The 23,213-nt window shown below is 58.1% G+C and overlaps 7 protein-coding genes across 7 annotated transcripts; 2 read left to right on the plus strand and 5 right to left on the minus strand.

The window, feature by feature from the left end:
- Positions 1-878: 878 nt before the first annotated feature.
- Positions 879-6,503, minus strand: WHR41_03681 (uncharacterized protein; the record flags this gene model as incomplete). The annotated part of the gene is made up of 3 exons (XM_069372287.1): positions 879-2,233; positions 2,368-6,102; positions 6,218-6,503. 3 exons carry the CDS (start codon positions 6,501-6,503, stop codon positions 879-881), a joined length of 5,376 nt encoding a protein of 1,791 aa, XP_069230832.1.
- Positions 6,504-7,067: 564 nt separating this feature from the next.
- On the minus strand, positions 7,068-7,892 carry WHR41_03682 (uncharacterized protein; the record flags this gene model as incomplete). Its single annotated transcript, XM_069372288.1, has 6 exons — positions 7,820-7,892; positions 7,662-7,772; positions 7,593-7,609; positions 7,394-7,539; positions 7,266-7,346; positions 7,068-7,199 (listed from the first exon to the last, which is right to left on the minus strand). Exons 1-6 carry the CDS (start codon positions 7,876-7,878, stop codon positions 7,068-7,070), a joined length of 546 nt encoding a protein of 181 aa, XP_069230835.1. The 5' UTR covers positions 7,879-7,892.
- A 148-nt stretch (positions 7,893-8,040) lies between these two features.
- On the plus strand, positions 8,041-11,319 carry WHR41_03683 (uncharacterized protein). Its single transcript, XM_069372289.1, has 3 exons — positions 8,041-8,217; positions 8,658-10,811; positions 10,867-11,319. Exons 2-3 carry the CDS (start codon positions 8,668-8,670, stop codon positions 10,958-10,960), a joined length of 2,238 nt encoding a protein of 745 aa, XP_069230834.1. The 5' UTR covers positions 8,041-8,217; positions 8,658-8,667; the 3' UTR covers positions 10,961-11,319.
- A 148-nt stretch (positions 11,320-11,467) lies between these two features.
- On the minus strand, positions 11,468-12,021 carry WHR41_03684 (uncharacterized protein; the record flags this gene model as incomplete). The annotated part of the gene is made up of 3 exons (XM_069372290.1): positions 11,468-11,603; positions 11,691-11,747; positions 11,831-12,021. The coding sequence occupies 3 exons, from the start codon at positions 12,019-12,021 to the stop codon at positions 11,468-11,470; spliced, it is 384 nt and encodes a 127-aa protein (XP_069230837.1).
- A 294-nt stretch (positions 12,022-12,315) lies between these two features.
- WHR41_03685 (uncharacterized protein) lies at positions 12,316-15,476 on the minus strand. Its single transcript, XM_069372291.1, has 2 exons — positions 15,019-15,476; positions 12,316-14,690 (listed from the first exon to the last, which is right to left on the minus strand). The coding sequence occupies exons 1-2, from the start codon at positions 15,270-15,272 to the stop codon at positions 12,401-12,403; spliced, it is 2,544 nt and encodes an 847-aa protein (XP_069230836.1). The 5' UTR covers positions 15,273-15,476; the 3' UTR covers positions 12,316-12,400.
- Positions 15,477-15,890: 414 nt separating this feature from the next.
- Positions 15,891-17,861, plus strand: WHR41_03686 (uncharacterized protein; the record flags this gene model as incomplete). Its single annotated transcript, XM_069372292.1, has 1 exon — positions 15,891-17,861. The coding sequence occupies one exon, from the start codon at positions 15,891-15,893 to the stop codon at positions 17,859-17,861; it is 1,971 nt and encodes a 656-aa protein (XP_069230839.1).
- A 634-nt stretch (positions 17,862-18,495) lies between these two features.
- WHR41_03687 (uncharacterized protein) lies at positions 18,496-21,207 on the minus strand (the record flags this gene model as incomplete). Its single annotated transcript, XM_069372293.1, has 1 exon — positions 18,496-21,207. One exon carries the CDS (start codon positions 21,205-21,207, stop codon positions 18,496-18,498), a length of 2,712 nt encoding a protein of 903 aa, XP_069230838.1.
- Positions 21,208-23,213: the final 2,006 nt, after the last annotated feature.

Below are 23,213 nucleotides of genomic sequence, written 5' to 3' on the forward strand. Positions count from 1 at the left end.
GAATGGAGGGCCAACAACGTGGTAGAATTGGCCGAAGTTGCGTCGCAAGCGATGTCTGCACCCTCTTCAATCACTTCCAGCCGAAGAATATTGTCGCCATGACCTTCAGGTTGGTAGAAAGCCGAGAGTGAGTAGTGTATTCCAGCGTTGCTGACCGTATTTTCGCAAGATCTCGTCTGCACATAGTTGCAGTTGGCTCGCAACGCATACAAGCCCAGGGCGAGCAGGATGCGCGGCGAGAAGAGCATGACGGGGTGAAGTCCGCTCTCAACTTCATGCGAGGAAGGAATGCAGGGCCAGGGTCGGGTCCACGTCTGCACACATCACCATTGATGGCGGTAGTCTCCCTGGCGCGAAGGGAAAACATTTCGAAGAACACATGGCGATTCTTCTCAGGCCAAGCGTCTTCAAGGTTGTGCTCGTATTGCGAGGCTTCCCCATCTGTGCGTGCCGGAGAATGTGCCTTTTTTTACGTGTCCCAGCGTTGGCGTTGCCGAAAACCGAGCTGGGCACGAAGGCTGCCGAGTAAACGGATTGCTTTATTAGCCTACCACAATACTGAACTTGCCTTAGTCTGCTAGTTGATCCAATTATAGAGACAAAGCTCATCGTCAAACATATCAGCGCATGGTCCATTACTCGACGGATCCGCTATCATGTGGTTCGCGCAATCACGAAGCCGTCAAAAAATGAAGGCAAATACTGCATCAGTCGAAGATCCAAAATATCATGGGAAATATACAATGCGTGATGCCATGATGCTACCATAATCTACAGTGCAGCCGAACACACCACCGATTGTATCGGTACAAGAACGAAAAGGCCATGATGATGAAAGAAAACAGAACGAAATACGAAATCCCACAACCCTCACCCGATCACCGACAAACAGCCCTCACCAGCTCCCCAACCCCAGCAACTCTGACCTCTTCCCCGACCCTCCCCTTCGCAACAGCACTCCCCGCCATCAGACTCCCAGACCCCCAAAGCCCACTCTCCCCATCCCAACCCCTAAACAGCCCTTCAGCCCCCTCCGGACACCCCGTGAAAACCACCCGCGCCTCCGGCACAGCCGGCCTCTCCTGGCTCGCCGCAGCAAGCACAGCATAGTCCGACGCGAACAGCAGCGCCTGTGCGAACAGCGTATTGCGCACGTTCTCCGGCTGCAGGCTGAAAAACAGCGGGCCGGGGAGGAGGAAGAGTTCGCCGTGCGCGTCCAGCAGGTACAGGCCTTCGGCGTCGAGGTCGGACTGCGTGAAGGGGCTGATCTCGGTCGCTTCGGCTTTGATTGCCGGGTCTGGGGCGGGCGAGCGCAGACCCCAAGAGGGGCGCCGGAACATGGCGCTGAAGATGCCGCCGCGGGTGTCGGATTGCTGGATGCTGAAGACGCGGGCGGTGAAGGTTTCCGGGGCGGCGGATTTGTGTTGCCAGAAGGGGGCGGGAGCGGGGATGCTGGATTTGGTGGTGCTAGGGCCGAAGATCTTGAGAAAGCTGGCGAACTCGGCGCCTTGGTCGACTTCGATGATTTCGCCGGTTTCGGAGAGATCCATGGCTGCCAGTTTGGCGGCGCCGATTTCTTCGCTCGAGCAGGCAGAGCCTTTCCAGAGATAGAGTTTCGTTTCCTGGAGGGTGACAGGGTACGAAATGAGGTAGGCGAAAGCTGAACACAGTGAGCTCGGCGCGAAGTCCACCTCGTCGAACGCAATGTGACCCAAGTGCTTGCGTCCACAGAGCATGAACTGCTTGGAAGCGCCTTCGCGCGCTCCCCGACGCGTGACAAGAATACCGCCAAGCGCTTCGAAGAGCTCAGCCTGCTCGTGGCCTTGAGCGTTCATTCGAATCTGCGTCTGCGAGCCTTCTCGCTTCGCTTCGGCTTTGGCCACGTTGTTTCCAGCCTCCGCGTTGGGCGCGGTAGAACTCTTTCCAGTCCATACGATGACGTGGCTGGCCTTTGATCCGCCCTCGGGAGTATGAGTGTGCGTGCAAACGTAGACAGATTCGTCGAAAAGCGTGTATTCTTCCTGCGGAGGAAGTTGGTGACAAGATCCGTCGGCGTCGACCTTCTGGATAGTCTTCCGCAGGGTCTTCGCCCGCTTCCTCTGTTGCGTCGAAGTGTTGATCACCGCCTGAGTATCGATCGACAGTGCTCCGGTCGAAGTAGGCCACGAACCAAAAGAGTCGACGAGCAGCCGTTCAGCTTCAGTCTCCGGCAGCTTTTCGAGGCTTTGGGAATCTTCAAGCTAGGCTGTCAGTCTTCTGTCAAAAGTTGCGGATTTCAGGAGGCGACTGCGTGGAGTGTCAGACAACTATCGCACCGGGCAAATTCACAGGCGCGGCAGTCTCGGTAGTAGGAAGTTCAATCCTTACCTTTGTTAGGAGAAGCCTCTCTCAGCTGACCGGACACAATGCGAGACGATTTTGCGGGCTTCGGCGGCACGGCTGGAGAGGGCGAGCCGATTGGGGAACCTACTCCGCCCAAACCGTTGCTGGAGCCAGGTCGAGAGGGCGATCTCGCAGGCGACGATGCGAGGAGACTAGCCGAACGCATGGCAGCTTCTTCGTCCTTCTTCGTAGGCAGCTGAACTTGTGCCGGGCTTCCCGTGGGCTTGTACGCCTTCTTCGCTCCCCAAGAAGACACAGCATCCTTCACAGACGGCGAGCTCGAGTTCGTGTTCTCCTTATCCTCGTCGGGAGCCTGCTGGCGGCGCAAGCCAGACCCAAAGCCCTTGAATTCGGGAACATCGTTCTTGGCCGGAGTAGCAGGCTTGTCCGAAGGTGTACGCTTGGGGAAAGACAGGCCTTTCATAGGTGGCAAGGGGCTCTCGTCGTCAACTGGCGCAGCCGTCATGCTTGGCTTGGGTGAGACAGCAGGCTTAGAGAAAGAACCAGTCTTTGACACAACGCCGACGGTGTTGTCCCGAGGTTCTCCTGGTGTTTGCCTGTTGTTCAATGAAGCTGCCATCACGGACGCAGCGGACTTGGGGCCCGGCACAGCACCGCCGAAGCGCGCTGCGGAGTTCGAGCTCGGGGAGGGCTTCGATGCAAGCGGCGGTGTGGGTGGCTGCTCTGCGGAAGGGGAAGTGACATTTGCCTCCTTGACAGTCTCGTCGGCTTGCTTAGGTGGCGTGGATTCCGCAGGCTTTGGCTCGCCTGAAGCGGCGGCACCAGCTCTGCGCTTCTTGGGCCCCTTCGCTCGCCCCTTGCGAACATCAGCCAGAGGAGCCCCATCGGCGGGCGGCTCGCTTGAAGAAGGTGGAGGAGATCTCGCTGGGGTTGGGGCGCCGACGGGACTCTCAGATCGAGAACCGCCAGGGGAAGGACCTGCTGAGGGCGGACCACGAGCGAGAATGCCAGCAAGACCAGGATTGAAGCGTGCTGCCAGCTTGCTTGTGGGAGCAGCTGCCGGAGGTGAAGCCACGCGTTTCTCTGGGAGCGGGCTCTCAGCTTTCGGCGGAGGCGACGCCACACGCTTCTCGACAACAACAGTCTCAGCTTCGGAGGGCGGCGGCGAAGGCTTCTTCTCAACAGGTTCAGGAGCGTCAACTTCCACAGAGTTCTTCTTCGGCGTCTCAGCCGCAGGCGGAACATCCACCTTCGGTTTCTCCCTAATGCTCTTCTGGAACCGCAGCGCCTCAGGGGTGATGTTGCGCGTCTTCTCCGGACTCGCGCCTCGCACACTGCCGCTCCTGCCCAGCAGCTCCCGCCTCGTCAGCGCCTCAGGTTTGCTGGCTGTCGGCGGCGGTCCCGAAGGAGTGCGCTCGTGCTTGATGCCGGCCTCCTTCTCCTGCTTCCACTGCTCCTTCTTAGCGAGCAGGCTGTCTCTGAGCTCGTCTTTGCGCTCGCGCTTTTGGGGGCCGCCAGTGATGGTTAGGCCGCGCTTGCCGCGTGTGATGTTGTCTTTGAGGACGTCGGGCGCGACGTATCTCTCGGTTTGGGCTTTGCGGAGGCTGCCGAATTTGGACATGAACTCGGGTTGTTCCTGGGCTTTGGGCTCAGATACGGGGCGAGAGCGCAGGGTGCTGCGGAAGTCGGTTGTTGGTTTGGGAGTGGGCTCGGGCTTGGGCTTGTCCTCTGGCTTCGTGGTGCCTATGGGCGGTGATTTGGTGACGCTGGTCACACTGGGCTGTCTTCCAAGTTCAGGGCTTTCAGAGAAGGTTTCAGGCTTGGGCTTGGTTGGAGGTGGTGATTTTGCTGACTCGGGTTCAGCCTGCTTGCTTGGTGTCTCCGAGACGTCTGGCTTCTCTGACGACATTGATTCGTTGGAGCTGCGCGGCGCGGGCTCCTCTTCGATCTTGGTCTCAGCAGACCGCCTGCTCGGCGCGGCCTCAAGCTTGAAGTTCGAAGTCTCATCTTTGGTCGTAGGTGTTGCAAGTTTTTCAGAAATCTGCAAAGACTCCTGGGTGAGAGTGCTGGTCGGTCTCGAGCTGAGACTAGCGGGCTTTGCCTTCGTCGGTGGCGTGATAGACCTCGTGCTACCAGTTTCTGAACGAAAGTCTTTGGATTCAGGGCGTTTCAGCAGGGCAGGGCCGAAAGGAGTCTCCTTGGTGGGCGAAGAAGGCCTGCTTCGCTCGCCAGGGTTCGGGCTGTCCATGCCGGGTCCGGCCTCTGCGCTTGTCCTCTGAGCCTTCGCGCGGGCAATGTTCTCCATCCAGCTCGGCTGTGCAGACCTTGTTGGTGATGGCTTTGGCGAATCCGGCTTCGAAAGCGCGCTCTCAATCCAAGAAGACTTGTTGGGGCTCCACCGCTTCGAGGGGCTGCCCATGGGAGATGTGAGGCCGCCATCCTGATCCCCAGTCGTGCTGTACGTTGATGCGACGGATTTGCTTCGGCTGTGATTTCTAGAAGGATGGCCAGGCCGGGCGTCTTGTGGGCGCGACGCCAAAGCAGTCAGATTGCTACTGCTTGAGCTGGGTCTTGAGCTCGGCTCGTGGCTGCTGTCGCGACTGTCGTCTTCGACGGGTTCCAGTTTCGGCATGCTATACGATCCCTGGAGCCCACCGAATCCGCTGCGTGCACTCGCTGTCGAGCCCTGTCTGCTCAATCCCCCCGCCGGCTGAGCACTCCAGCGCTTGTTCTGGCTGTCCGAACGTTTCATGAGGGCACTCTGGACAAAGCCACCCATGCCTTTGGTCGGAGAAGATGGACGCTCATTGACGCCGGCGAGACGTGCTTGAGATGCAGACATCGTAGGTGTTCGGCTGAGGCCAGAAGGCTCGTTGGAATCTGTTGTAGTGGAAGACATCCTACCGCTGGAGCCCGGCCTGAAGGGCAGGTCATTGCTCGGTTTGTAGTCTGAAACCGAAGGCGTCGTCGGCCTTGCGCTCCCCGTATTGCTATCCTGTCTCGTACTGAACCGCGAGGGTGCCTCCGAAACAACACTTGCGCTCCCCGTGTTGCTATTCTGTCTTGTACTGAACCGCGAGGGTGTCTCCGAAACAACACTTTCCGCCGCAGGACTCCCAGCACGCACAGGCTCCGCAGAGCTCTCCCGCGACATGCCAGGCAGACCTCTACGACCCGAGAACACATCATCGCCGCCGTTTGTCTCTTCCTTGCTCCTTCTGTATGCTGCGTTTCCAACGCCTCTGTCGGCCGTCTGGCGGAAGTACGACGGGTCGCGTGCGCCGAGGGATGCGGCGATCTGGTCGCGCGAGAGCTGGGGTTCTTCGACCGAGGCGTCTCGTGTATGGGCGGCCGCGGCCATCGACATCGGTCTGCCGGCTGTCCCTCGTGACGTCGGCCTCTGCTGCCATTTCATGGTGTTCGAGCGCGTGGGCATTGCGGCGCTGGGCGAAGGTTTGGGCGCCGCGTCGGAGGCTTCTGCTGTTCGTCTTGCGGCGCCAGGAGTGGACGGCGCGCTGCCGCGTTTGATAGAGCCGAAGCCCTTGAACTCGGGCACCTCGCCTGGCGCGCGCTGGGGAGGTTCGTTGCTGGCCATGGCGGTGTCGATGGTTGCAGGGCCGGACGGCGTCAATGGTGGCGGCGAACCGAGCGCGGCTTTGGTGCTGCTCGGGGTGTTGACGGCGGTGTCGTTGTTCGCTCGGAGGGCCGACGTTGGCGTTTCAGGTTGCGCCTTCTGAGGCGAGATGGACCTCGCGCGCTCTACACGATCGCGGTGACCCCACGGTCAGCGTTCACACTTCGACGGAGGCCGGCCAGCCTTCACTCTCGAATGAATGTGCAGTTGGTTTCTACTACAGCGATTCCTGCTACTCACCTACTCTGCGTGCGAGCCGCTCTTGTCTGCCTTTCTCGATCTCTTCCTCTAGTTTCCGATATCGCTCATTGTCCTCCCGCTCTCTCTTTTCCGAAAGCTCGCGCACCGACTTGAGGAATGCGGCAGGGTCCAGATCGTCTTCTTCTGTGGGTTCGGCGGAGCTGTTCTTCCGCGCGGGTGCAAGTGGCGACTGTTGGGAGATGTGTTGTTGCCGTTCGGGTGAAGCTGAAGTCTGCCGCGGAGGAGGGGAAGCGGCAGCACCAGCGTCGATAACAGAGGACGCCATGGTGTCAACAATAACACAGCAGCACGCTTGGGACCGTCGACAGGGATCCGCGTCCGCGGGAACACGAGCGAGCAGCAGTCGGGTGCTTGTGGGATGTGGGAACCGCGGGCGGTAACCTTATGTACTGCAGGACGGGACGGTGTTATGGTAGTCAGAAGTAGTGTTTCGGACGCTTGCTATCTAGATCGCCGGCCGCATATAGGCAACGCCTCGCTTGTCTTTGGAATGCGGCCTCATCGACGAGGCCCGCAGACATTGGCCTCGTAGGCGTGGCCGACATGCGTCCTTGAGCGCTGCGTTTCAGGTGCCACCTTTAGCTCATGGTGCATGCTTGTTTTGCCTCTGCCATTGTGCGGCCGTATGGCTGCTAGACGGCATAGACTTCATGCACGCCATCACATCGTGCATTTGTTTACATCGCCAGAGCGGGACGCTAAACGTCCGCTAAACCCAACGCGCGTTGTGCATGCCAAGGTGAGACCATGGTGGAGAGGGCTGCGGTTCCGCTTCTTCTCCGCCGTGACGAGGGCAGCTGAGGGACTCATAGCAACGAGGAAAGTCTGATCAGTAAAGAAAGAGCCGATCTTTGGCGTCTTGGACGACCCATTGCAGGCCTTCCTGGAGGTTCTCGCCCGTCATGGCGCTGCAGGTCATGATCCGCCACTTGTGGGTGCGAATGCTGTCTAGGTGTAATCCCTGCTGTCTGTGATTAGTGTGTTGTGGTCGGGTAGCGTGCCGTGCGCGGAATAGGGAAAGCCACACCTCGCGGATTTCGTCTTCAGTCATGGCTCCAGCGACGTCGCTTTTGTTCTTGAAGATGAGCAGAGATGCCCCCATGAGACGCTGTGGAGTGGTCAGCGGGTGTTGTGTCGATTTTCCGTGATGCGCACCTCTTGCAGGAGCAGGCCTTCCAGTTCCTGTCGGCAGTCTCCCAGTCGCCCCCTGTCCGTGGAATCCACGACCCAGATGAGTGTATCGGTCTTTTCGAAGTAGTTCTTCCAGTATGTGCGGAGTGTCTTTTGACCTCCGACGTCCCCTTCGCGCAAGTCAGCAGATTCCGTCGTGCGTTGGTTCACTGGGGCGGCTCACATATGTTCAGTTTGTACCTAGGACTGAATCAGTCTTTCGCTCACTCAGTGTAGGCATGTGAAGGCTCACCCGTCATAATCGATGGTCTTGATAATGAATCCCAGCGTCGGACTGACACTATTCACGTCTTCATTCATGATCTTCTTGACAATCGTGGTCTTTCCGGCATTGTCCAGTCCGCTTTCACGCGTCAGAAGTGACTGTCTGGGGGCATCCAGGACACTCACAGCATCAGGATTCGCATCTCCTTGTCTTTAAGACGGGCCTTCCGGAGTATCGACAACATCCTGGAGGTTTCGATATTTTGGTCGATTCTCGGAGGGAGGAAGAAAGAATCGGAAACAAATCCAGCAAGACCGCGCTGATCACGTGGTCCTTGAAAGTGTGAATATTCCACAAGGCCCCAACTACTTTCGCAGCGGATAGCCCCTCTCACTGGAGCACAATAGCATTCACGCGCGTCCGGAGGCGTGGGTTGTCATAGCTCACCGGCTGTTCACGCATTGTGTCCAGCCATACTACGGCTTTCGCTGGCATCACAGGCGTCAAGTAATAACTGGAGGGGCATTCGCATGACCGGGCATATGATCCAAGCGATCCAAGGATCGAAAATCTCTGTCGGGTGGTCAGTTGCTCACTGTGTTTCCGTCACGAGTCGAAAGCGAAGATTGTCAGTCGGAAAGCTGGTGAAGCACAAGGACATCAAATGGAGCCCCCAATGGAGTCTTTCCTCATCTCACGCAGCGATGAGGACACGGCCCGAGCGCGAGGCTTGACGTCGTTCTTGGGCGAGTTTGGGAAGGAGCGACCCAGGGGCGGGGCGCACACAAAAACCAGCGCCGCCAGCTTGTTGTTGCTGTCATCAACGCGCTTGAAGACTGCCACTCTGCCAACGCGCGTGAAGTCAGCCACTCTGCCCACACCAGCGACCAGCACTTCAGCTGTCACTTCGGTTCACACTTCGATTGACGGCTGGACTGCCGCGCTGAAGACCACTTGCGCCACCGCGTCTGCGCCTGCTTCTGCGCGATACTCGTTGGAACACACACTGACAAGCAGTCATAGACCCGGCAGCATGGCCCCGTTCAAAGCGAAGAGGGCTCCTCGCGTCAAGTACGTTGTGGAGAACACGTTCGGCGAGCACCCAACCGAACGCGACAAGGGACACTCGGCGACGGCAGCCACAGCCCAGCCCTCTGCCGCTCCTCCCACGTCCCTCCCACCCACTGACAACAGGAACGCGCCCACCACGCCCCTCGCGGAGATCATCAAGGAAAGAATCCATGCTATCACTCGCTCGGCCGAAGCTGTCTCCAACCCCGCTGCAGACTCCGACACCAGCGCTGACATGGCCCGCCGCGGAGGCCCCAAGAAAGCCACTCCGGACCAAGTGAAGGAGCTGACGTCCAAGAGCCACTCATCCGGCAAAGCAAACAGCGATTCCTCCAAGCCGGCTGCGTCCACCGCCAGCTCGAAGGGCAAGTCCAGGGCCGATTCGACGGGCCCTGCTACAGCGTCCAAGCCGCCGGGATCCGGCACCAGCAGCGGTCGCCAACAGCCTTCCCGCACCGATCAGTCACCCCAGAAGGGCAGGAGCGAGCGTGTCAGCTCTTTCCGTGGCACCGCTGCTAACAATGAGGCGGGCTTCCCGGCCAAAACCGCAAGCACCATCCCCGCCAACAGCAGCTGGGAGGCTTCGCTCAACGATCCGTCTGCCACCCAGGCCACCGGCACTTGGGACCCTGGCCACCCGCCGTACAAGTCTGACTCGTATTTCAGGCGCGAACAGCTTCGCGCGGAGCAGGCCAAGGCTTCCAAGACATCCGCCGACCTCAAAGGCAAAGGCCGCCAGGAGGTCAACCAAAAGCCCTCTGAGTACCGCAAGTCACCTTGGCTGAAGAACAGTGAGATTCCGAAAGGCGACCCTAAGCGTCACCAGACCCGCTGGTCATCCTCGAGTGCGAGTTCCATCGACTCCAATCGCGTCAGCAGTGGATGGGGCGATTGCATGAAATCCGCAGACGCTGTTCGCGGAGACCTTGCCGACTGGGCTGGTGGAATCGGACCCGCTGCAATCGACTGGGATTCCCGCCCGAGATTCCGTGACAACCAAAGCGCTGAGAAGATGGAAGTTTGGCTTGATGTCATCTTCTCGGAGCTCGCGGATGTTCACTACACCATGACCTTCTTCCCTTCTCCGGAATCTCTTGAAGCCAAGGCGTTCGATGCCACAGTTTCAGATCACATTGCCCCTCGCCATTGGGTTCCAGACACTGTCGACCTGCTGCCTGCAGATGCATTCTGGGCTGAGCACATCCAGTCTAACAAGCCAGAGCCACTTGGTGAATTTGACCTCGCGGACGCCGAGCCGTGGTGGCAGACGTACCACAACAGCGAGTGCAACAACATCCCTCTCCTAAGGTTTCCAGCAGTCGTTGGAGTAGACCCAAATGAGGACAAAGAGCAGAAGCTCAAGCGCGAGCTTGACTTTGGCAGCAACCACGCGACCACGAACCGCATCAATTTCGAAAAGGCAAAGAAGCAAATGGCGAGAGATCGCGCTCTTGCCAAGCGTAACAATGCTCACAAGTTCTCTGGCGCTTACAAGGAGGTCATTAACGAGAACGCCATCAAGCCTGGCTTGAACATGTTTCTGCGCTCCGCGAGAAGGGAAGACGTCGTCCAGCTCAGAGATATCTACAACCGCTACATCGACAACGCGTACGTCGTGCCGGAGACTGACAGACTCACTGACGCCGACATGGCTCAGCGCTTGGTCAAAGGCAAAGACGCAGTGCTGCCATTCATCGTCGCTTGTCAGCGCGGCGAAAGGGTCAAAGACGTGGTCATGCCTGACAGAGTCGTTGGGTTTGCGTGCGCAGTTGACTTGAAGGAGAAGCACTCCATCTACCGCCCGTCCGTGCTCCTGGAGATCTTCGTACCCATGGAGCACTACATGAAGAACATCGGCAACTGCCTCCTCGACAAGATGATGTGTCTTCTCGATCCTGGCTACTTCTCGCGTGGAGGCTACGACTGCTTTGGCGACGAGTTGGACGGGACTGGTGCAATCAGGGACGTGTCTAACGTGCTCATCCGCTACCCTTATGATGCTGCGAACTCCGACAAGCTCGAATGGGTTTCGAAGTGGCTCAAGAAGCGGGCTGGGTTCGAGAAGGTGGCGGATCTGAAGGGCGTGGCGAAGAAGTTCGATAAGGAGTGGGTTTCCCGTCGCTTTCCCCCAATATCTTTTTGCAATGCTGACATGAGACAGTCTGAACCTCGCCATCCTGCAGAAGAAGACTGGGCTCACCTTGGAGTACTTCGACGATCCGCCTGCCCAGGACAATCCGGCTCCCGATGCCTGATCGGAAGCTTCGAAAGCCCCTACAGCAAGACATGAACGAATCGCGAAATCACGAGCATAGGCATAATGCGAGCATACACTAACGGACAGCATCAAGACATTCTGCAATCACGAAATCACGAGCATCAAATAATGCGAGCATAAACTACCGAACAGCATCATACAGGGTCTTTTGGAAAGATGGAACGGTACATGATGGGAAAGGGCGTTCTGGCGAGTTCGGCTACTAATGGAGTCGCCCCAATATCAGGTCGATGCAGTTAGCCATGTTCGCAGGAAAAGTGAAGTCCTCTACTTTCTTCTTGCGATTGGTTTTCTCTCAGATTGAACAGATACGAGAAATGCCATTTCCTTCCATCAGTCTCAACTTCCGTCTTCCTCTAGTCCGCCGTCTGCATAGTTCCACCACACAATTCCCTTCCCCCTCGCCGTCCCCGAACATATCCACACTCCCCCTCCACACCACAAACCTCCCTCCCTCCTCCCCAATCCTCAGCACGCCCTCAAATCAATGAGCAACCTCTCTCTCCTCCATGCAAATAAAACTCTCCGCGTCCTTAATCCAATCGAACCGCGTCAAATCCGCCGAGAGCTCCGAGTCGGATTCGAAGGAGGCGAATTGGTCGTCGGAGTTGCAACGGCCCCTGCGCACATCATTGTCAGCACCTATGATTTTGCACAGGCAGCGTGCTTTGGAAGGTGGAGGCAGGAAGGGGGAAGACACGACACACTGCATCAGAAAACACTCCGTTCCCTCGTCGGGCCGGAAGGAGAGGACTTTCCCTGCGCTGTTGGTTTTCATTTTCTTGTCAGTGAATTCTCCTGTTGGCCTTGACTTCTGAGAGAGTGTGATCTGGAGTGTGGAGCGTACAAGCTGTTCAACGCAATGCAGTCGTCTAGCGGCATGATGCCGTACCAGCAGTTGCCGGCGTAGTTGGGTTCGGTGCAGAGGCGGATGCCGCCGAGGTTGGTTGGGAGGGCTGGTGGGAGGGCGGTTGTGAGGGGGGTTGTTGAGAGTAAGGTGAGGAGGGTCGTGAGGAGGGTGGTTTTGGGGCCGGGCATGTTTGTTGGTGGGTTTGTGGGTTGTTGGAGGGTGCTGTATTTGGTTGGTGTTAATGAAGCAACAGAGAATTGAATGGGTTACGGTGTCAACGAGTGACTTCGGTCAGCAGATGTGGGAAGCAAAAGACTACTGCTTGCTTCCTGTGATGGCGTAAAGAAAAAAATGGGTGACGAGGGGCTTGCTGAGATGATGGAATGCTACATGTGAGATTACAAGGGGTGAGTGACGCCTTGCTACGGTGCATCAACAATGCAAGGTTCCAAAAAACACAATGACGACTTTGTGAAACTGCCTCGTGTGAGAGTAATCGATTCCGATCAACTCGGTAGTAAAAGTAGACTACCCTACAGCACCTAGTAATAAGTAGAGCCATCGCGCCTAGAACCCGATATCAGCCAAAACCTCACATCCCCTCTCACAAACCGCCCTGACCCTCTCTCCCAAACTGCGGTTTGTACACTCAACGTCCAGTCCCTCCAGCCAAACCTTCGCCACGGTCTTGTCCACCGTGATCTCCAAGCCCGGCACAGGGATACCCAGCCCGTGCAACCTCGCCAGCTCCGCCGCCTGCGCCTTCTCCACTGCTACGCTGTCCTCGCCGTCTGCAACGGCCACCTTTGGCTCCGCGATGGGTTGGATGGCGGATTCGCCGAACTGTGCCTCAAGGAACATGAACAGCCTGCTCAGCTTCTCCGCTGGGGTGAGCGTGCGCGCTGCGAGCGGGTGGCGCCTCTCAAAGTCGGGCTTGCTCTCCTCCTGTTCATGGTTGTGAGAATGACTGTGCGCGCTGCGTTTGATGGCCGCCGGCGAGCTTTCGACGCTGAGCAGTACGGCCATGACGGCGTCGGCGATGGCGTCGTTGGATGCATTGCCTTCCCACTCTATCTCGAGCTCGCCTTGCTCGCGGCAGATGATGCGCACGGCGTCGTTCATAACGCTGAGGATTGTTTCGGGTCGGGGCTTTTCAGTCATGGTTTCATCTTCCGTGCCGTCTTCGAGCTTAGGTGTTGCCCCATTTGTAGTGCTGCCGTTGGGTTTCGAGTCGTGCGATTCGGTCACTTCGACACTGCCGAATGTGCCTTCCAGTGACCATTTGATCAGGTCGATGCCAGCCGCGCCGAGCGTGATGCGCTGCCGGCACGTGATGGCCGTGGTGTTCAGGCCGGCGTACTCTCTCAGATCTTCAGGCGCCATGAGCGAAAGCTTGAATTCGTTCTGCACCAGCACGCCGCTGATGACTTGCCCTTCGTCTTTCCTTCTCTTGACGTCCGTGCCGTCCTCGACCTCCTCTTCGCCGCTGGCTGGCGGACTAAGCAATCCGGCAATTGCCTGCGGGTTTACCTCATTCGCCAGCCGGCCCACGACCTTCGCTATCTTCTCCCTGCGGAATGGAATCCTGACTTCCTCGCAGTTCGCAGGCGAGTACACCTTGAACTTGCCAAGTCCCAGCAGCCTCGACCGCATCCTCATCATGTTGCCCCTCTCGCCGTGCACAAGCACAACAACAGGCGCGTCAACCTCCTCGATGAATGCCCGATTCTCCGCGCCGTCGACGTGCGCCGCGAAACTGAACTCTTGCACCGTGCAACGGCGTGGGATCATCACCTTATCTTCGCCTCCGGGCCCAGAGGCTTTCTTGCCCATCATCGGCCCGCCGCCACCCCTCTGCGTCATCACCGCCGGGATAGAGTCTGGCTCCTTCATGATCTCCTTCGCCATGGTCCCCTCCACGCTGTATCCCGTAATCACGACGCCGTTCTTGCTCTCCGGCGCCCACCGCTCTAGCAGCGTGCGTGACACGCCGTTCTGCAGCATACCAGGGGACGCAAGCATGACACAGCCACCTACATCGTCAAACCGGTCCAAGGACTTCAGCGAGCGAATGAACTGAAAATCCCATGGTCCTCCGCCACCACCATTCTCGCCCCCGCCCTCCGCACTGCTCAGCCGATTGTGCAGCTTCGACCGGATGTTGTCGTTCATGCTGTCGATGTACGTCTGGTACACCACCATGCACTTGCGCGCCAGCGCCGACGCGAAGTAGATCGGGTACCGCCGGTAGTCCGGGTGCTTCTGCCAGTACTCTTCGAGGATGAGCAGGAGCTCCTGCGCCATGCCGATCGCGAAGACGGGGAGCAGGGCGCGGCCGCCGCGGTTCAGGATGCCCGTGATGGATTTCATGAGGGCCGTTTCACGCTCGGCGCGCGGGATGTGTGTGCTGATGCCGAAGGTTGATTCGGTAATCAGGCAGTCGACTTTCAGACCTCTGGGGATTGTGGCAGGGATCAAGTGCCGGTCGTTCTCTCGGCTATAGTCGCCGGTGAAGAGGACGTTGAGGCCGGCGATTTCGATGAGGTACATACATGCGCCCAGGACGTGGCCGGCAGGGTATGGCGTGATGCGGATGCCGTTATGAGTGTGTGTCGTATTGAAGGAGATGGTTTGGATCTGCGGGAGAGTGGAGAGGATGTCGTGTTCGTTGAAGAGCTGGTCGACGCCGCCGCCGTCGTTGGCACCGGCTGACGCTGCGTGAGTATTTTGAACACGAACGGAGTCTTGCATGAGCCATTTGTAGATTGCTTTCGTCGGGTGGGTCATGTAGACTCGGCCGGAGAAGTTGGTTTTGGCCAGGACGTATGGTAGAGATGCTGCGTGGTCCATGTGGAAACTGGGTGAAGTGGTTTGTTAGCTTTTATTCATTTGGTATTCCTCAACAGACATGCTTAGACACCGCGGCAGTAACAGGCTTGGTAAGAAGAAAAGGGATGGTCGCTCTTCTGAAAGGCTTTCATACAATGGCTATTTACGTGTGCTATTGGTCGGACCTTCAAGGTCAGTAGCACCAGCAGACATTGGGAAAGGAAAGCGAAACAAGTGGTGTCCAAGCCCGTTACTGCCGATGTGGTATTGACATGTCGAACAGAAGGCCGTGTCCGTGCAATGCGAACAGCTAGAGCTAAGAGCACAAGCATGTCGTTTTGAATGGGAGTACTTACTGTGTCATGAGCAGGATATCTACAGTCCCCAGATCGAACTCATCGTAGAAAGGGAGTGCTGCCAGACCGTCGAAAGCAGGGTGTATGCCTGCGTCCAACATGACGGTCTTTCCCTTGTATTGGATGATGTGACAGCTTCGGCCGACCTCGTTGCCGCCGCCCAGCGCGAGGAACATCAGCTCATCGGAGGGGTCCACCGGCTCTTGTTCCTCAACTGGCGGGTTCATCGCGGCATGTGACCGCTTGGCTGCCATGGTGGGCGAAATGCGGATGTGCTATGCGAGAGATTGTAGCTGGAAGCGCGTCGCGAGCGCGCGGCAGCTGGACTGTGTGCGCAGTTTCTGTCGCGAAGGAATGTCTTGCGGCTCGGAGCAATACTTTCGACGACGTTATATGGACACTGATGGGCAGTAGCGAGCGATCGAGTGAGGATGGGTATAGTGGGAGGTGAACAGGGAGAGGTTGTACAAGTCCGCGAACTTCATTGGAATGGAGATTCAGGTGTCGAGGCAGAACGCGATGTGCTGCCGTGCTGCCTCAGGCTGCCACGAAGCTCGGCCCCCTCCGCCGCCGGCCCTCCGCGTTTGTCGCGGTGGATGAACAGCAAGATGCGACTTTCACAGCATCACAAGCAGCAGAAGCGCCAGCAACACCAAATCCACCCAGCACCACGCCGCATCCACTCACTCGCCATTTGCGCGACCCTTCATACGAATCCTCCTCTGCTCTGGACCGACGCCTAAGGCATGCGACACGCCATATAACCGTTCCCCCGCCTAGAGTGAAGGCGGCACTGCGCGTGCTCCTCTATACCACGACCACGACTCCCTACCGGCGCTTCATTACGGACGCGCCTTCCATCGACCCTCACCATGTCTTTCTCCATGTCGCCGCTGCCGCAGAAGCCAGCTCCCTCGCCCGCGCCCTACCAGCAGCAACCGCAACAGCCGCCGCAACAACAACAGCAGCAGCCACCACCACAATACCCTCCTCCTGCATACCAACACCCCGCGCAGCAACCGTCACCGGCCAACGCATCACCTTACGCTGTACCGCCACCTGCCAAACGCCAGCGGCTTTCACCAAACCCTCGATCGCCCCCTCCGCCCTACCAGAATGGCGCCTACCATGCGCCTCCGCCTAATCTCCCCGGCGCCAGCAGCTATGGCAACCCATACGCGCCATCTCCCGCACCTGCACAATCGCCCTACTCGCCGAATGCCTTTGTTCAATCGCCCCAGAGCTCCTTCAATACGCCCCAGCCATATCCGCCGCAGAACATTCCCTGGCAATCCGCGCCCAATACGCCAGCACCAGCCGTACAGCGCGCACAGCAGCAGAGCACGGGATCACCACAGCCCAACAGTCAGATGATGCCGCCTCCCCCGAGGCCTAACAAAGAGGAGAAGGAGGAGAAGGGTGTGGACGATGTCACAGATGTCATGCACGGCTCCGGTATCAACTTGAAGGATGAAGAGAACTACTTGCACACACTCTACACCAATCAGCACTCAGCGAAAGACAGCTTTGGAACGCAAGTTTCTTCGTTTGGATCAGGTACACTCAGTGGTGGTAACAGCTTCAACACACTTCAAGGGACCAGCTTCGACGGTCAGAATCAGAACGGAGCGTTTGCGGGAACTTTGGGGCAGGCGGCGTCGCAGGATGATGTGGAGAAGGAGGCGAAGAGAAAACGGGAGGCGGCGGCGAGAGAGAAGGCGGAGCGCGAACAGCACCATCTGAACAACCCTTTCCTTCTCGGAAACGTACTGCGACTGCGCTTGGATAAGATTGCTCGGGAAAGCGGCGTCAGACTCGACGTGAATGGTCTGTATCTACTACAGCAGCCGAGTGAGCCGACAAAAGTAATGACGAATGGGAGCAATTCTGAGGGCATTGTAAGAGCTGGCAGCAAGATTGACCAAGGCGCGCCCTTCTCCGACATCCTCAGTTTGGTCTCTCTGGCCGCTGGCGAGCGTGCCAGAGGACTCTTGGACGAAGCTCACGCTCTAGCTCGAGCCCGGCGGTACGGCGACCACGGAAGGGTGCCTCCCGATCTCTCCGACCTGGCCATCGCTCCTGGCAACGAACGCAAAGAGGAAGCCGCTCAACTCGAAAACATCACCGGCACAGAATGGGACCGCCTTCCGGACGCTCCCGGCGGCCCCGAAGACAGTGACAACCCCTCGACCAAACCTCAACCCACCGTCTCCTTCCAAGCAAGCATCAACAACCACCTCCGCGACCTCGCAGAAAAGGACAAAGCCGCCGAGCAAGAACGTATCCGCAAACGCGAAGCGCGCCGCAAGGCCGCCGAGGCCGCGGCCGAGAACGACGACGGCTCCGGCGCCACCCTGCCGGACGCTTCTGCTGCCGCGGGCTCTTCAACTCCGGCAAACGAGGGCGCCAATCAACCCAAGATGACCAAGAAGGAGCAGCTCAAGCAGCAGAAGGAGGCTAAGAACGCTTCCGAGTCCCAGTCTAGCGCCACCACCAACCAAACCGCCGCCATGATGGCCCTCGGCAAGAAGGGCAAGAAGTACAGCTGGATGACGGGCGGCAGCGCGAGTATGCCTACGAACCGCTTCGCGAAACCCAGCGCGCCTAGCGGCTCGGGCGGCGCGAGCGGCAGTGCTAGCGGTGGTACGACGACTCCTATCAAGAAGGAAGGCGCCATGACGCCTACGGCTGGATCTGCTGCGGAGAACGCGGATGCGGGCATGGTCAAGTGGGGAGAGTGGAAGGAGGATAAGGGCGTGCAGTTGCGTGACTGGGTGCTTGTGCTGGAGAGGGATGGGAGGGAGAAGAAGGCGCTGCAGAAGGCTATGAACTCGTTGAAGTGAGGCGCGTGAGCACTCCTTCCCTCCGACTTCTACGAGCAGAAAATCGCAGCTCAGATATGATCTTTCAAATGAGCGGCCAAGGTCGCAACAAGTGAAACATACAGTATCGGATAGCAGAGCAACTCGATATCGAACAAATCAAGGATTCGAGAAGGACATCGGCGGTCAAATCGTGCAGCATTATGCGCTATCGACATTTGCCCTACCATTGAAGTCGGTCGGTAGTCAAACACGATTGATGAACAATAAGACACCCAGCTCGACTCCGAACAGCATCACAAACAGGAAGACACTGGATGGTTCGAGACGTTCATGTAGAAAATACAGTGCTTTAGGTATGCTATAAGGCGCTAAACTACCATGTCCAAAAGTTCTCCCGTTCTGTTTCCCTGATCCTACAACTATCCGGGAGCGCCAGCGACTTGATCCAAATTCCAATACAGCCAGCCTTTCATGTGATACAACTGTGAACCCAAGTCTGCGCTGAATAGCAGCAGTACATTGCTCGCTCGTCCAATTTTCCAAAGTCCCGCCATCCAGAAAATCAATCGCAAGCCTGCCGCGAAAAGCAAACATGTCCCTATAGTTTTTCTTTCTCCCCGTTCACACCATCTCAAAGCCCAAGCCAACTCTCTTAGCCAAACATGCCCTTCTTCTTCTTCGTCTTCCCCGTATCGCCCAAAATCGAATCGAACGTCTTGCTCGAGTCAACCACATGCGCGCTCCGCGGTCTCTCGGCCGAGCCCGACACCGCGCGCTGCCCGTCCGGCGCAACGCCTGCGGGCAGCGGCAGAGCCTCCAAACCGACGCTGATGAACGACGCACGCTTGCTGGCTGCGGGACTCGAGCTGCGGCTACCCGGCGCGAGAAGGCCTGGGCCCGGCGAGGGTGCACGCAGCGGCGAGCCGGGCGGCGGGATCGAGGTGGGAATCGAAGGATCTTGGACGGGCGGCGCCGCGCCGGAGGCGTTCGCTTCGTGCAGCGCCGTGTTGAGGATCGGATTCGCGGCCGTCCATGCCTCCGCCATTTGCCATGCATGGCTGCGTCTGTAGACGCCTTCGACGCCGTGCTCTACAACGTCTGACGGCAAGCTCACTACGCCGCCCGCGTCGCCGACAGCGTACCAGTTGCGGCGGGCTGGCGCGGCTTTCTCGGGATCCGCCCAAGGGACACCGCTGCGCGGCGGCTCGCAGAGGAAGTACTCGACGCCCTGCGTGTGCTTGAGCCCGGGCGCGTCGCACGCGAGCAGCGGCAGCGCCTGGATGACGGCGTACAGGAAGATCCACTGGCCGATGCGCAGGTCGACGAGCTCGCCGATGGTGCAGCCGTGGCCGGCGCGGCGCTCCATGTCGCGGAAGGCGTTGACGAAGGGCGTCGCGCGCGCGTCGCCGTTCCAGCATGCCCGGTAGATCTGCACGATCTCGTCGTCTTTGAGCTTTTTGCCGAGCGCTCTGAGGTCTTTCTTTTTGTCGCCGGTGTTGAAGTCCGGGCGGACGGTTTTGAGGTTGGGGAGGAGGGGGAGGTCGAAGGGGATCGGGGGTTTGACGGGGGGCTGGGAGCGGTCGTATTCGGAGAGGGCGGAGCGCAGGCCGCGGACCGTCGGCTCTTCTTTGGGGCCGGCGAGGTCGATGCCGTCGACTGTTCGTGTGGTGAGGTGGGTCCGGTCGACTAGGAGGTCGTAGATAGAGCACAGGTCGTGGTAGAGATCTCTCAGGACGACTCTTTGCAATCCACTGGTCTCAAGATTGTTCTTCTTGCTCTTCGCCTTAGGTGGCCAATCGCCGTATCTCTGCTTGAGGGTTGCTAGCATCCACTTCCGCATGCCGAGGAAAGAGTCTTTCCAAGCGTCAAAGCGCACGCCCTCCTTGCGCTCGCCTGCCATCTTAGAGCTCATGATACCGGAGAAAATCGAGGGGAAGTCGAAGTCGGTGAGGATGAGGCGGGCGTTGCTTTCTCGTTGTTCCAGGTCCATTGAGGCGCGGGTCAGTCTGGTTTTCGTGATTGCGGACATCAGCTCGAACTTCTGACTCTTCAAAGCCGTCAGATCAGGAAGCTTGCCAGCAGCGTGTGTGAATGCCTCGTTATACAGGAGCACGCTCTTCATGCGCTCTCCGAGAACAATGCCTTCGATGGTCTTTTCTCTGCTTCCGCGCACGTCTGCCAACCCAAGCTCTTCTACATAGCCGTCAAAGCTGGTACTGGCGACTTCGCCGTAAGTGGATCCATCGGCATTGGTGAACTCGTTGCCCTTGAGCAGCGACGCAACGGTCATGAAAATGTGGAAGAAGCTCGCTCTTCTCTCTGTAGCAATCAAAGCTTGACCGCAGAGACAGGCGAAGAAGTTGCGGAAGTCGATCAAGACTTGGAGGTCGTCCATCTTGGATTTCTCATCAGCTGCTCCCTTGAGCTTAAGAGGGAAGTAAATGTGAGACTCGGGGGAGGGGTCGGAGATGTTGGAAAGTCGGCCTCTGGAGCCTGCGGAAGACGCCGAGCCATTTGTTGCATGGCGGTGGGGAGTGTCTGATGGTGTGTATGGGTCGTTGAGGGACAGCTGCTGTGCGCGGGTATCCAACGGCATCTGTCTTCTGTCGCCTGTTTCAACAGCAGCGTCGCTGTAGAGGTTTCCAAACGCCATTTTCGTCAGGACAGGCGAGGAAGCAAAGATAGCCGAGTCCACTTTGAAGGACGGACCTTTACCGGACTCTTGAGGGAACAAATGTATGTAGCAGTTGCCGTCCATATCGTCCCAGAGCTCTGGTACCCTGTGACCTTGAAGCAAAGCATCGGAATCGAATGGAAGACGTTGCGGGTGCCCGGCGATCCACGCGACTGGGCCTCGAGGCTCGTCGCTGCTCTTCTTGCCCTTCCCGCCAAACCAGCTGCTCTTCCTCTTCTCTTGCTTGTTCGGCGAGGACGGTGTCGAGTCCGTTCTGGTTTGAGGCAGGACCAAAGTTGGTGTGGCAGGCCGACTGCCTCCACCCGAGGAGGCCATCATCGAGCCGGCCGTGCCAGGTCTTGAGCCGTCGCGAGAGGAGGGGCGAGAGAAGTTCTGGGAGAAAGTAGGCGGTGGGAGAGTCGGCAAGGTGCCCCCATTGTGCTGCGAGGCAACTTGCTCTTGAAGGTCTTGTAGACTAGGCTGGTTGGGATCCAGCAATTGTCCTGAGGGTGCTCGCGATTGTGCTGGCGCCGCTTTTTGAAGCCTGCTAGGGCCTGGCGAGCGAGAACGTGAGGCTCCGGCAGGTGATGGCTCGCGCGAGGCGGCCGGTGAAGATGCTTTCCTTGCCATGGGCGGCCGTTCAGAGCGGTCGGGGTTGGAGAAGAGGGAAGACAGCCTCTTGCCGGCCATGGTTGCTCGAGATCGGCGTCAAGGTCGGCGGGGTAATTTGTGGGATGCAGACAAAGGGACGGTGGCTAGTGAAGCAGAAGAGAACGGGGATACAAGGAAATCAGGGCACGGGAGAGTAGAGATGCATAGGAGCTGCAGGAGAATGGCGTGTTTCAGGGCCGACGTGGTGGAGGAGTTGTTTTGGCTGGGGCCCAGGCACGACAACCCTGCAGAGGCAAAGTACCACCTACCTACGTAATGAGGGCAGCGTGATGGCTGGTTGCGTCGCGCAGTCGCCGAGCCAATGGCTGGGCGCAAACTGGGTACAAAGAGCCGATGGTGCCGAGTGTAAATAATGCGCAGGCCCTGCACTGCGTCGTACGGTGGCACGGATGCCTCGATGGGCCTCGTGGCCGGCCAAGAATAGCGTGCGCAGTGTGCAAGAAGACGGACGGTGGGACGGATGTGAGGGAAAGACGACGTCGCCCTCCTCCAGCGCTTGACCATCGCGCCGTTGCACCCGAACGGGCCCTCTCTGCTCCGAGCGCGCTTGGCTCGCCTGAGGAACTCGGCCTTGGGATGCCACAGCCACGCCATAGCGCCGGTGGGTCTTCTATTTCTATCGCTCCTACGACTTCTAGTGCCATACGAATCATGCACCGGGCCATCTCTTTGACGTGTGACTGCGCGGTGAGCGCGTACAAACGAGACGATTCTCGCGTGATGGTCTTGCGCAGGCCCGCAACTTGCACATATGATCTGATCACGCCCCCGGCAAACATCTTCCGATCCCTTAACACAAGCAGCCACATGCATTGTTCACCTGTTCAGCGTCCGTACCGAATGTGAGGAAACACGATGACAAGGACCGGATCAAGCTCCCGAGTCGAGATTCCTCGTGGCCCGAAAAAACTGGTCCGAAGACCGTGTTTTTGTGCACGTGATTAGAACACGGTACTCCTCACTCACAAACCACTCTTTCCAGGCGACTCAACACGAGGTGGCTGGCAGTCCAATCCCTCCCCACTTGCCATATTCAGCAACCACACCGGAAGCCTTCTGCTGTGTAGCTGCTTAGACGCGAAGGCAACTCACGGTTCAAGTATCCTGACCTGCTCATGCCATGCCATTGGCGGCGAGCGGAAATTCATCCAGGCCATGAGACCGACCCGTCAGCATTTGAAAGCCTGGCGCCTTGTGTTGTTGCCTGGACTCCTTATTAGTCTCTGTGGCTCTTTTGTGCTCGCCTGAACTTTCGTCTTTCATGCTCTTGACAGCATTGGCATTATCCTCACACCGGTATGCCTCAAGGGAATCTCGAGAGTCAGCACGGTTCATACCTGAGGGTCGAATATCTGAATTATATGGACTGATGTAGTTGTTGGCATTCGTCGTTTGCGATATTGCTCTTCTGGAGTCACACTGGGCAGCATGACATATCATTTGGAATCGTCAGTGGGTAACTTTGCTAACCTGGCAACTACCTCAAGGATGTCTTTCAGTCATCCACAACAAATCAAGGGCGGGACAATTTACAACTCCGAGCTCCTCACAGCCATGTCACAGCCATCGAGCACTGCCTTTGTTAGTGCGCAGTCGTCGCAAGACATTCGTGATGTTGATGGGGCCAATGAAGCATTCTTCATCTGGGGACTGGCACGGCTAAATGCTTTTCCGGCAGTGATGGCGCAGTCGTCTTCCTGCTCGCTTGGTCGTCGCATAGCCCACCTAAGATCAGCCCCAGGATGTGTGTGTGGTAAGGTAACGTTCGTTGGAAAATGACTGGTTCACGTGGTGGCGGCACTGCCTGCAGCTGCGCCCGCCACCTTCAGCTGGGGCTCGACGTTGATTGGAGGCTTCCAGCTGTTCTTGATCTGCACTGCCCGTCGTCCTGACTCCTCCAACGCCTGCCATTCCAGGAGGCCACCAGCAAGGAGATGCTGCTCGGTAGTCAACATCGTACATGTTTCCCTGCCACACAATATTGTGGAAGTACGATATCACAGCTGCTAAGCATGCAAGGCGTC

This window comes from Cladosporium halotolerans (assembly GCF_011745625.1).
Source record: "Cladosporium halotolerans strain TM138-S3 chromosome Unknown Sca9, whole genome shotgun sequence".
NCBI classification, from domain to species: Eukaryota; Fungi; Ascomycota; class Dothideomycetes; order Cladosporiales; family Cladosporiaceae; genus Cladosporium; species Cladosporium halotolerans.

Coding starts and splice junctions, on each gene's coding strand:
- WHR41_03683 (XM_069372289.1), top strand. CDS start 8,668: ATGGCCCCGTTCAAAGCGAAGAGGGCTCCTCGCGTCAAGTACGTTGTG. Junction 10,812..10,866: donor GCGAAGAAGTTCGATAAGGA/GTGGGTTTCCCG, acceptor GACATGAGACAG/TCTGAACCTCGCCATCCTGC.
- WHR41_03685 (XM_069372291.1), bottom strand. CDS start 15,272: ATGGCAGCCAAGCGGTCACATGCCGCGATGAACCCGCCAGTTGAGGAA. Junction 14,691..15,018: donor GATATCCTGCTCATGACACA/GTAAGTACTCCC, acceptor CACTTCACCCAG/TTTCCACATGGACCACGCAG.